Source organism: Mirounga leonina, unplaced genomic scaffold (assembly GCF_011800145.1).
Source record: "Mirounga leonina isolate KUSES-001 unplaced genomic scaffold, KU_Mleo_1.0 Mir_154, whole genome shotgun sequence".
NCBI classification, from domain to species: Eukaryota; Metazoa; Chordata; class Mammalia; order Carnivora; family Phocidae; genus Mirounga; species Mirounga leonina.
In genome coordinates, this window is record NW_023270389.1 from 1314743 (window position 1) to 1325715 (window position 10973).

Sequence of the window (10973 nt, forward strand, 5' to 3'; positions counted from 1 at the left end):
GGGCGCGGCGGGGACCCCGCTCCCGGCGCGTCCGGCCGGCCCGCCCCGCGCGGGGCTGCGGCAGCGGGGCGCGCCGAGGCCCCCGCAGAAGCCGCTGCTGCCCGTCCGCCTGTCCCCGGTGGGCGCCCACTCGCCCCCGGCTCGGGGGGCCCTGCCCTGCCTGGCCAGCCCCGAGCTGGCACTGCTGCTGTCCCCGCTCTTTCCCAGAAGCAGCGCCTTCCCCGCCGCGGCCCCCCCGCCCCGCCAGGTGCCCGCCCCCCCGCTGCCACCGCCGCCGCGCCCGCCGAAGGCCCCCCGCCGGACCAGGAGCCCGCCGCCTCCGCCCAGGCTACGTAAGACGGACCCGGGCCAGCCCGCGGGGGTCGCCGCGCCCCCCGCGGCGGACCTCCGCCCCCAGCGTCCTCGGGGAGGCGGCGCGGCCCCGCCCGCCAGCGGGGGGCCTCTGGCCCCGCCCCCCGCCGCGGGGCTGGGCCCTGGGCCTCGAGGCCCGGGCGTGGGGGGCGCGGGCTGAGGGGGTGCCAGCAAGTGCACGGCCCGGGGCCTGCGCGGTGCCGGGGCGTGGGGGGCGCTGGGGCCTGGCCCCCGCCTCGCTCGGGAGGGTGGGGGAGAAGCGGGCGCCGGACTCGGGTGGGCCCACGCCCGCGCCTCCCAGCCTCCCGACCCCGGGGTCGCCTCTCCCTCCGCGTCTCCTCCCACTCCCGCCGGTCTGTCTGGCTGTCCGTCCATTGGTCCCGGGCCCCCACGTGCTCCCGCGGCTGCCCCCCCCTCCACGGGCCCAGCGGGCGGGGCGCGCGCCGTCCCGCCCGGGGCAGACGGGGCGGAGGTCGCCGCCCGGCCCGAGAGGGGGAGGGGACGGCGAGTGCGGGGCGCCCCACCCAGCCGGGGCCCTGTCCCTGCTCGCTTCGGCCCGCGGCGCTGCGGGCCCTGGGGCGCCCTGTGCGCCAGCCCGGCGTCCTCGGGTCACCGTCGTGAGCGTTTCCGCGTTCTTCCTTCACCCCAGCCCGGAGTTCCCGGTCGTTCGCCGGCGCCCCCGGGGCCCAGCGACGGTGGATGGCAGAAGCCCAGAGCGGGACGGGCCAGCTGCAGGAGCAGAAGAAAGGTAGGGCGCCCGGACTCCTGACCCCGACTTCCACCAGGTCAGCTGCTGCTGGTTTGGGCCCTCGGCTCCGGGGCCGGCCTGCGGGAGCCTGGGTGCCCCGGGGCCCTGGGGTGGGCGCGGGCACGGGCGCCGCACCGACGCGCGCTCCGTGCCCGCCCCTCGCAGGGCTCCTGATAGCCGTGAGCGCCTCGGTGGACAAGATCATCTCGCACTTTGGGGCCGCCCGGAACTTGGTTCAGAAGGTGAGGGTGCCGCTGCGGAGGCCCTGGGGCCGCACGAACGGGGGGCGGGGAGGCGGCCGCCGGCGCCCGGGACAGGTCCGTTGTGTCGCCCCCAGGCCCAGTTGGGGGACAGCCGGCTGAGCCCAGATGTGGGGCACCTGGTGCTGACCACCCTCTGTCCGGCCCTGCACGCCCTGGTGGCCGACGGGCTGAAGCCCTTCCGGAAGGATCTCATCACTGGGCAGCGCAGGACCAGCCCCTGGAGCGTGGTGGAGGCGTCGGTGAAGCCAGGTGCGGCGCGGGCGGGGCGCGGGCGGGGGCGCCGGGCGGGCCTGGGCCGGGCTCAGAGCGCGGTGTCCGCAGGCGCCGGCAGCCGCGCGCTGGGGACCCTGTACAGCCAGGTCAGCCGCCTGGCCCCGCTGAGCAGCAGCCGCAGCCGCTTTCACGCCTTCATCCTGGGCCTCCTCAAGTGAGTGGCCGCTCCCCTGGCGCCCCTCCCACGGCCTGGGGCCCGCACGGGTGTCACGGGCGGGAGGGGCCCGGTGCTGGTGGCCTTGTCCCTCCTGGAAGCTCGTCCCCCGTCCTGCGCCCTCCCGAGCCGCGCTGTCCTCTCTCCCCTAGCACGAAGCAGTTGGAGCTGTGGTTTTCCAGCCTCCAGGAGGATGCAGGTCAGACGCCGGAGGGCACGGCGGGCTGCCAGCCTAGGAGGGAGGGAGGGGGCGCGCTGTCTCCGCTGCTGGTCCCAGCGAAGCCAGAGTGACCTCGATCCCCGTGTCCACTTGCATTACTCTGTGCCGCACGCATTTAGTGCGTCCCTTTGCCCCACAGCAGGAAAGACCCAGATCCTCCCCCAAACCTCCAGAGTCCGCTTATCCTCCTCTTCCTTCTTCCCCTGCCTCCCGGGCTCTCCTGCCCCAGGGCCTCCTGCCTCCTTCTGCCTTCTTCCCCTTGCCCCCTCAGGGACGCGTCTCATCCTTGGGGCCTCGTTGGGTGAGGCTCCGGGCTAGCGCACCCCCACACCGTGTTGCTGCAGGGCGCCCCCACTTCCTGTCATTCAGTGCTTCGTCCCCCCAGCTGCCAGCAGAGCCAGAGGCTGGGCGGGGGCGGGGGCGCTGACGGCCGCCTGCTCGTCCCCAGGCCTGCTGTCCCTCCTGTACCTGCCCACGGGATTCCTGTCCGTGGCTCGGGGTGGCTGCCCGGCCCTGTCCGCGGAGCTGTTGCTCCTGCTGCAGCCGCTGTCGGTGCTCACCTTCCACCTGGACCTGCTCTTTGAGCACCAGCACCACCTGCCCCTGGGCCCGGCCCCCGCCGCTTCGGCCCCGGGCTCGCCCCCCGCCCTGCGGCAGACGGTGCATGCCGTGCTGCACTGGGGGGGGCGGCTGGCCCAGAGCCTTCGGGGGGCTTCCGGGGAGACCCCTCCGGGCCCTTCGGCTCCCGCCGGCGCCCCCACGCCAGGCAGCTGGTGGGAGCAGCTGACCCAGGCCTCCCGGGTCTACGCCTCCGGGGGCGCCGAGGGCTTCCCTCTTCCCCGGTGGAGGTCGTGGGGTCCTCGGACGGCGGCTGGAGGCCCACGGGAGAGGCCCGTGCCCGCAGAGGACGCCGCCCCGGGCCGAGGCGTGTGGCTGGGGAGGCTGTTTGGAGTGCCCGGGGGCCTCACGGAGACTGACGGAGGAACCGGGAAGTCCAGGTACTGGGGTAGCCGGTCCCCTCCTCAGCGCCCCAGTCACCCCCGCTTGGCCTTGCAGGGATCGCTTAGGCCTGAGGTCCGCGGCCTTGGTGGTTCTTTTGCTGCGGGAGCGAGCGTGACTCGCCCCGTTCAGCCTCTGGGTCCTCAAAGCCAGAAATATCTCCTGTGCGGCCCTTGACAAAAAGAAAAACGGTGCTGATTCCTGTCCCTGGGTGTGACGTTCCATACCCCTCTCTTGGTGTTCGGTGTCGCCACCTCCCTAATCACCCTGAAGGGCCCTCAGCAGTGACCCACTCCTGACCTCTTTGGAATCAGGCCTTTCAGCCTCTTCCTGCCTCCAAAGTCCTGGGTCCTTGGGTCCTTCCCTGGAGGTCGGGTGACCTCTGTGACCCCGTGTTCTCTCCAGGAGACCGTCCAGCTGGCTGCCCCCGACAGTGAGTGTGTTGGCTCTGGTGAAGCGGGGGGCACCTACCGAGCCTCTCTCGCCTCCTGAGGAGCTTGAGGCCTCCGGCGCCGGCCTGGCGCAGACCCACAGGTGGGGGGTGCATTTCGAGTTTACAGGGGGCAGGGGTGGGTAGCGGCGTGGAAGGCTGGGAGCTGCGAGGTCGGGTAGCGCTCGTCCCGTTGTTGGCGTGAAGCTCTCGTCTCCGGGCCTGTGTTGTTCCCTGTACGAGGCGGTGACCCCGCTCCGTTAGGGCCCTGAGGGAGCGGGAAGCCTCGGGCCGAGTGTCTGCGGGTGTCCCCCAGAGCGGCCTGCTCAGGTTTGACACCAGGGGCCGCTTCTGCTTTGGAGTCTGGCTTCAGTTGGCTGGTCTCAGTCCACTGAATTAAGTTTCCTGACTTCTCCTTCCTTTGACGGTGTTTTTCAAGTCCTATGTGCCCAGTAGGATACTGCGGGAGGGAACAGGAGGGCAAACGCCCGGGGCCCGTGCCCTCCTGGAGCTTGTGGCCCAGAGAAGGTTCCAGCGAGCAGATGCGCAGTAGTGTGTGGTGGTTACTCTGGGCAGGGAGGCCAGGTCTGGGGGCTCAGGGAAGGCCTGGTGATGGGGCGGGTGGGGCATCGAGGCCCGGGTGTGGCGGGTGAGGAACTGTGCCCTGCTCGGGTCTGGGGTGAGGATGTCGGTGGTGGTGATGGATTGCTGGAGGCCTCAGCAGGTCGGTTAAGGCACCGGACTTCAGGGTGGAGGCCCTGGGAGCCCGCGAAGGGTCTTCTGCCCGGGGATGAAATGCTGGCCCGTGGTTTAGAAGGATCTCTGATCTCAGGGTGGAGAAGGGGCCCGGGGCAGGCAGGCCAGGAGGGATGGGGCGGGGAGAGGGGACCAGACCCCGTGGTGTGGTCCAGAGAGTGAGGATGCCGCCCTAGGAGGGTGGCAGCAGTGGACGTGAAGAGGAGGGTGGACGGAGTGATGGGGATGGGGGGGCAAACGAGTTTTGGGGGCGATGCAGGGTCTGCCAGCAGCCCCTGGGGGGAAGGTGGTGTGTTTGCCCCCGAGGAGGCCCAGAGGAGGCCTGGCTGGGAGGGTTCAGATAAGTCGCTTAGTTTGCTCGGGTCGGATTTGACGGCCCAGAGGACGTGGGTGGGGTCAGATAAGCGGCGACCGCCAGCTTTGGAGCTCGGCAGGGCCCCAGTAGAACCCACGCTTGATGGATAGTCCCCGCGCCTCTGCCGGAGCCTGGTCAGCACTGGCCCCACGCGGCGGGGAAGGCGCGCCGGGGACGGCTGGGTGCCCACCTCGCTCATCCCAGCCCTTCCCCTGGCTCCCTGCAGGGCCGTCCGCGCGCTCTGCGACCACACGGCGGCGGGACCCGACCAGCTCAGCTTCAGGCGCGGGGAGGTGCTGCGAGTGGTCGCCACCGTGGACGAGGACTGGCTCCGCTGTGGGCGGGATGGCGCGGAGGGGCTGGTGCCCGTGGGCTACACCTCTCTGGTCCTCTAGGCCGAGCCCCTGTCCCGTCCGTTCTCCCTCCTGCGCCCTGGGAATGGAACGGCCCCGGGGCCACGGACCTGTGCACACCGAAGGCCGCAGAAGTGTCTGCCCCGCCGCAAAATGACTCTTCCCCTTGCCCACGGCCATGTCTGCGAATGGGAAACCAACTTTCCTTTTTCCCTCTCGTGCCATCTGTAAGGTGAAATCTGCTCTTCTTCGAAATGTGAAAAGGAGTCTCCCTCCATCTCTCTCCTCTCCCCCCCCTGCACAAGGAAACGTCTCCCTTCCCATCTGCACAGTGGAAACCGCTCCCCTCTGCCTCCTTCCTCTGTGAGTGGACTGGGCCAGTGCGCCTCGGATCCCGAGACTGGAAGGGCCTCGAGTGTCCTTCCTGCGTATGGACCCCTCGACCCACGCGCCACCCACGTTGCCTGTATTTATTACGTACTCAAGCTGTGCTGGGTGCTCAAGTCCGGACCCCCCTGGTGGGTGGGTCTGTGGTGTTGGTCTGCCCGCCCCTTCCTTTGTCCCAATAAAGCGTGGGAGCAGAATGTGTGTGTGTCACTGCGTGTCAGGACAGAGGCTGCGGGGAGGGGAGCGGCCCCCTTCCTTCCCCTGCGTTCTTGCCGCTCCCTGGTGGCCGCATCTCAGGAGCACCTCCCTGTTGAGGCGGGGTTGCCTTGTTGGGCAAGACGGATAGGGTACGAGCCGAGGAAATGGGGGGACGTGGGGAGGCCCCGGCCTTGCATCTGTGCTCCGAGGTGCTGGGAGGGATGAAGGGGTTACAGAAGTGACACTTTAATGTCACCACTCTGCAGTGACGCAGTTTCAGAAAGCACACTGACGTGGCCTCTGGCACTTGGTTCGGAGCTGATGAGGCTCAGTGGCGGAGCTCCGAGGACAGGCTGGGCAGTGACGGCCTGCAGGGGAGCCCCCAGGAGGTGAGAAGACAGGAGAGGCGGGGGGAACAGAACCGGAGCTGAACACGGGAGAGGACCCTGGAACTTTTCCTCCACCTTCGGGCACTTGGGTCAAGGTGGCAACAGGCTGGCCACAGGAGGGGGGAGGGGAGCCGTGCTCAGCAGCAACCTTGCACACTTCTGCCATTTCCTGACTTACTGCTCCCCATTCTCGGCCAGTTCTTGTTACTCCGCCACTCCTTCGTTAGTTTTGCTATTTGTTTGCCGTCTCGCTGTGAGACTGGATTATCTCGGGTCCGCTCGGGGATGACATTTCTCACGCCGGACTCAGAGCCTCCGGGAACCACTGGCTACAGCCGTAGGAGTCTGAGCGCTCAAGATGATGCAGCTTCTCCAGTTGCTTTTTATTTTTATCATGAAATTATAAAACAGTGAACACGTGGAAGACCACTGTGACTTTGACTTTGGGGCCAGTGTTTCTCACAGTGAGATATGCACAGTGACCCATGATTCCCGTGTGCCGTCACAGCATCTGGTTCCCGGGACCCTGCCTGCCCTGTCCTGCCTCCTGTCCCCACGCGCTGGTTTTCACAGGGGTTCACCCAAACAACTGGGAGAGTTGTTATGGGTGGAGACAATATTGGTGGAGCATCGCTGGGATCTGGTGATATTTGTAGTCACAGCCTAAAGGGTCCTCAGGCGTGCGGAGGTGGTAAGACTAACAGACCTTGCAGAGCATCATGGAATAGACCAAATGTGAATAAGAAATTTATTATTCTTACATATTACCTAGAACAGCTGTAGTGGATACCAATACTTAAAACATAATTAAGGCTAAAAGACTTTAAGAAAAAAAAAACTGCCAATCAGTCAGTTAAGCGTCTGCCTTCGGCTCAGGTCATGATCCCGGGGTCCTGGGATCGAGCCCCACATCGGGCTCCCGGCTCAGCGGGGAGTCTGCTTCTCCCTCTGCCTCTGCCTGTCGCTCCCCTGGCTTGTGCTCTCTCTCTCTCTGACAAATGGATGAATGGAATCTTAAAAAAAAAGAAAAAACTGCCAATGTGCTACTTTTGCACCCATGACAAGACTCGCCTAACAACAGGAGAGCCTCATGTCCTCACAGGAGCCGACAGACATCCAGCTCTTGCAGCCAATTCTTGTTTTTTTTTAAGATTTTATTTGTCAGAGAGAGAGAGAGAGAAAGAGAGCACAAGTAGGGGGGAGGGGCAGAGGCAGGCAGAAGCAGGTCCCCGATGAGCAGGGAGCCCAATGTGGGACTCGATCCCAGGACCCTGGGATCATGACCTGAGCCGAAGGCAGACGCTTAACCAACTGAGCCACCCAGGCGTCCCAGCCGTTTTTTAAAAAATTGATTAAAAATCCAAATTCCAGCATGGGTAACATATAGTGCTATATTAGTTTCTGATGTATAGTGATTCAATAATTCTATACATTACTCTGCTCCTCATGGTAAATGGAATCTCACCTGTTCCCCCCCCCCCACCTCCCCTCTAGAGTTAAGAGTCTGTTTTGGGGTTTGTCTCTTTTTGAATTTCCTTTGTTTCTTAAATTCCACATATAGCTGAAATCATATGGCATTTATCTTTCTTTGACTTATTTCTCATAGCATCATACCCTCTAGATCCATCCATGTTGTTGCAAATGGCAAGATTTCATTCTTTTTTACAGCTGAGTAATATTCCATTGTGTGTGTGTACAACTTCATTCATTTGTCAAGGGACACTTGCGCTGCTTTCATAATATGGCTACTGTAAATAATGCTGCAGTAAACGGGTGAGGGCTCCTGGAGGGCTTGGAGAGTGGAGCATGGGACTATTGATCTCTGGGTTGTGGGTTCAAGCCCCACACTGGGTGTAGAGATCACCTGAAAAAAAAAATCTCAAAAGAATAAAACACATAGGGGTGCATGTATCTTTTTTTTTAGATCTTATTTATTTATTTGACAGAGAGAGACACAGCGAGAGAGGGAACACAAGCAGGGGGAGTGGGAGAGGGAGAAGCAGGTTCCCCACGGAGCAGGGAGCCCGATGCGGGGCTCAATCCCAGGACCCTGGGATCATGACCTGAGCCGAAGGCAGACGCTTAACGACTGAGCCCCCCAGGCCCCCCCTGTATCTTTTCGAATAAGTGTTTTCATATTCTTTGGGTAAATATCCAGTAGTGGAATTACTGGATCATATGGTAATTGTATTTTTAATTTTTTGAGGAACCTCCATGCTGTTTTCCACCGTGGCTGCACCAGCTTGCATTCCCATCAACCGTGCTCGAGGGTGTTCCTTTCTCTCCACAGCCTCGCCGGCACTTGCTGTTTCTTGTGTTTTTGGTTTTAGCCATTCTGGCAGGTGTGAGGTCGTACGTCATTGTGGTTTTGATTTGCATTTCCCTGATGCTGAGTGATGCTCAGCATGTTTTCATGGGTCTGTTGGCCATCTGGAGGTCTTCTCTAGAGAAATGTCTGTTCATGTCCTCTGCCAATTTTTTAATTATTATTTTTTGGTGTTGAGTTATAGCTCTTTATATATTTTGGATACTAACCCTTTATTGGCTATGTCATTTGCAAATGCCTTCTCCTATTCTGTCAGTTGTCTTTTAGTTTTGTTGATTGTTTCCTTTGCTGTGCAGAAGCTTTTTATTTTGATGTAGTCCCAATAGTTTATTTTTGCTTTTGTTTCTCTTGCCTCAGGAGACATCTAGAAAAATGTTGGCTGTGGCCAATGTCAGAGACCTGACTGCCTGTGCTCTCTTCTAGGATTTTTATGGTTTCAGTTCTCACATTTAGGTCCTTAATCCATTTATTTCTGTGTATGGTGTAAGAAAGTGGTTCAATTTCATTCTGTTTCATATAGCTGTCCCAATTTTCCCAGCACTATTTGTTGGAGAGACTATATTTTTTCCATTTCTTGCCTCCTATGTCAAAAAGTCATTGACCATATAATCGTAGGTTTATTTCTGGGCTCTCTGTTCCATTGATCTATGTGTCTGTTTTTGTGCCAGTACCATACTGTTTTGATTACTACAGCTTTGTGGTATAATTTGAAATCTGGGATTGTCATACCTCCAATTTTGCTTTTCTTTTTCAAGATTGCTTTGGCTATTCAGAGTCTTTGGTTCCATACAAATTTTAGGATTTAGTTGTGAAAAATGCTGTTGGTATTTTGATAGGGATTGCATTAAATCTATAGATTGCTTTGGGTGGTATAGACATTTTGTTTTTTATATTTATTTAAACGTATTTATTTGAGAGAGTGAGCACAGGGGGTGGTGGGAGAAAAGAGAGGCAGACTCCGTGCTGAGCGCAGAGCCCAACGCAGGGCTCCATGTCACAACCCTGAGATCATGACCTGAGCCAAAACCAAGAGTTGGACGCTCCGCTGACTGCGCCACTGAGGCTCCCCTAGTATGGACATTTTAACAATATTTGTTCTTCCAATCTATGACCATTGAGTATCTTTGTTTGCGTCATCTGCAATTTCTTTTATCAATACAGTTTTCAGAGTACAGGTCTTTCACCTCCTTTGTTTATTCCTAGGTATTTTATTATTTTTGGTGTAATTGTAAATGGGATTTTTTTTTGGGGGGGGGTAGTTTTCTTAATTTCTCTACCTGCTGCTTCATTATTGGCATATAGTAATGCAGATTTCTGGAGACTGATTTTATATCCTGCAACCTTACTGAAATCATTCATCAGTTCTAGTAGTTTTTTGGTGGTCTTTAGGGTTTTCTCTATGTAGTATGGTGTCATCTGAAAATAGTGAACGTTTTACTTCTTTTTTAAAATACTTATTCATTTATTTGACGGAGCACAAGCAGGCAGAGGGCAGAGGGAGAGGGAGAGGCGGGCAGAGGGAGAGGGAGAAGCAGGCTCTCCACTGAGCAGGGAGCCCGATGTGGGGCTCGATCCCAGGACCCTGAGATCATGACCTGAGCCGAAGGCAGATGTTTAACTGACTGAGCCACCCAGGTGCCCCTACTTCTTCCTTTTCAATTTGGATGGCCTTTATTGCTTTTTCCTGATTGCTTGTGGCTGGGAGTTCCAGGACTATGTTAAATAAAAGTGGTGAGAGTGGACATCCCTGTCTTGTTCATGACCTTACGGAAAAGCTCTCACTTTTTCACCATTGAGTATGATGTTAGTTGTGGGTTTTTCACATATGGCCTTTATGATGTTGAGGTATGTTCCCTCTAAACCTACTCTGAGGGTTTTTTATCATGATCAAATGCTTTTTCTGCATCTATTGAAATGATCATATGGTTCTTATCCTCTTATTGATGGGATGTAATACATTGACTGATTTGCAAATATCAAACCACCCTTGCGTCCTGGGAATGCAGTCAGTAGTCTCGATGCTTCTGAGCAACCGTTCCAGCTGAACTCAGAGCTGCAGTGGTGATCCATGTCTGGGATGACGTTTTGTTGGGTCCTTCAGTTGCTGGCAGGAGTGAATCTATCTTCCTTAGTAGGGTCACACTATTTCTGACACTTCTGTTTGCAGATGAACATGAAGATTTTGGAATTCTGAGTCCAACACTAGTTACTAGGTGATCTCTGGCAAGTTGCTGAGATTCAGTTTTCATTTCTACAAAATGGGAATAGTAACTACAGAGGGCTATAATGAGGATTATCTAACTAGCTAGATGATCCTGGGCAAATTACTTAACCTCTGTGTTGCTTCAGTTCCCTCATCTATAAAATTGGGTTTGGGTACCTACCTAAAACGTCTGTTGTGAAGATTAATTATTGAATACATGTAAGCTGCTTAGGATGAAAATGGTCTGACACAGTGGCCTGAAGTTACTGTTGCCAAGCCTGGGGTCTGTTCGTGAATACCGAATGAGTGATGTGTGCGTATGTTTGCAGAGGACAGAGGGCTCAGTGATTATTCTGTTGGTTGGTTAGGCTAGGCTCCGACCAAAAAGATCCTAAGATTGAGGAAATGGCTTTATCTCCTAGTCAGTGGTGAGTGTGCCCCTGCAAGGCCCCAGGATGCTGATGACGTGGTTTTAAAAAGATCTGTCTGGAAACAGGATGGAGGAAGGAGATCCTGGAAGACAAATGGAGGCCAGGAAAGGGGAAAAAACAGCAAGCTCACCACTCTG

General features: G+C 58.3%; 1 protein-coding gene across 1 annotated transcript in view; it reads left to right on the plus strand.

Moving 5' to 3' along the window:
• RUSC1 (RUN and SH3 domain containing 1) overlaps positions 1-5486 on the plus strand; it is an 8157-nt gene extending 2671 nt beyond the window's left edge. Inside the window, exons 3-11 of the mRNA XM_035009766.1 lie at positions 1-332; positions 1001-1099; positions 1265-1341; positions 1437-1611; positions 1684-1789; positions 1942-1988; positions 2458-3007; positions 3414-3542; positions 4776-5486. Coding sequence (XP_034865657.1) covers positions 1-332; positions 1001-1099; positions 1265-1341; positions 1437-1611; positions 1684-1789; positions 1942-1988; positions 2458-3007; positions 3414-3542; positions 4776-4944 — 1684 coding nt within the window. The 3' untranslated portion in view covers positions 4945-5486. The remainder of the gene's footprint in view (positions 333-1000; positions 1100-1264; positions 1342-1436; positions 1612-1683; positions 1790-1941; positions 1989-2457; positions 3008-3413; positions 3543-4775) is intronic.
• Positions 5487-10973: the final 5487 nt, after the last annotated feature.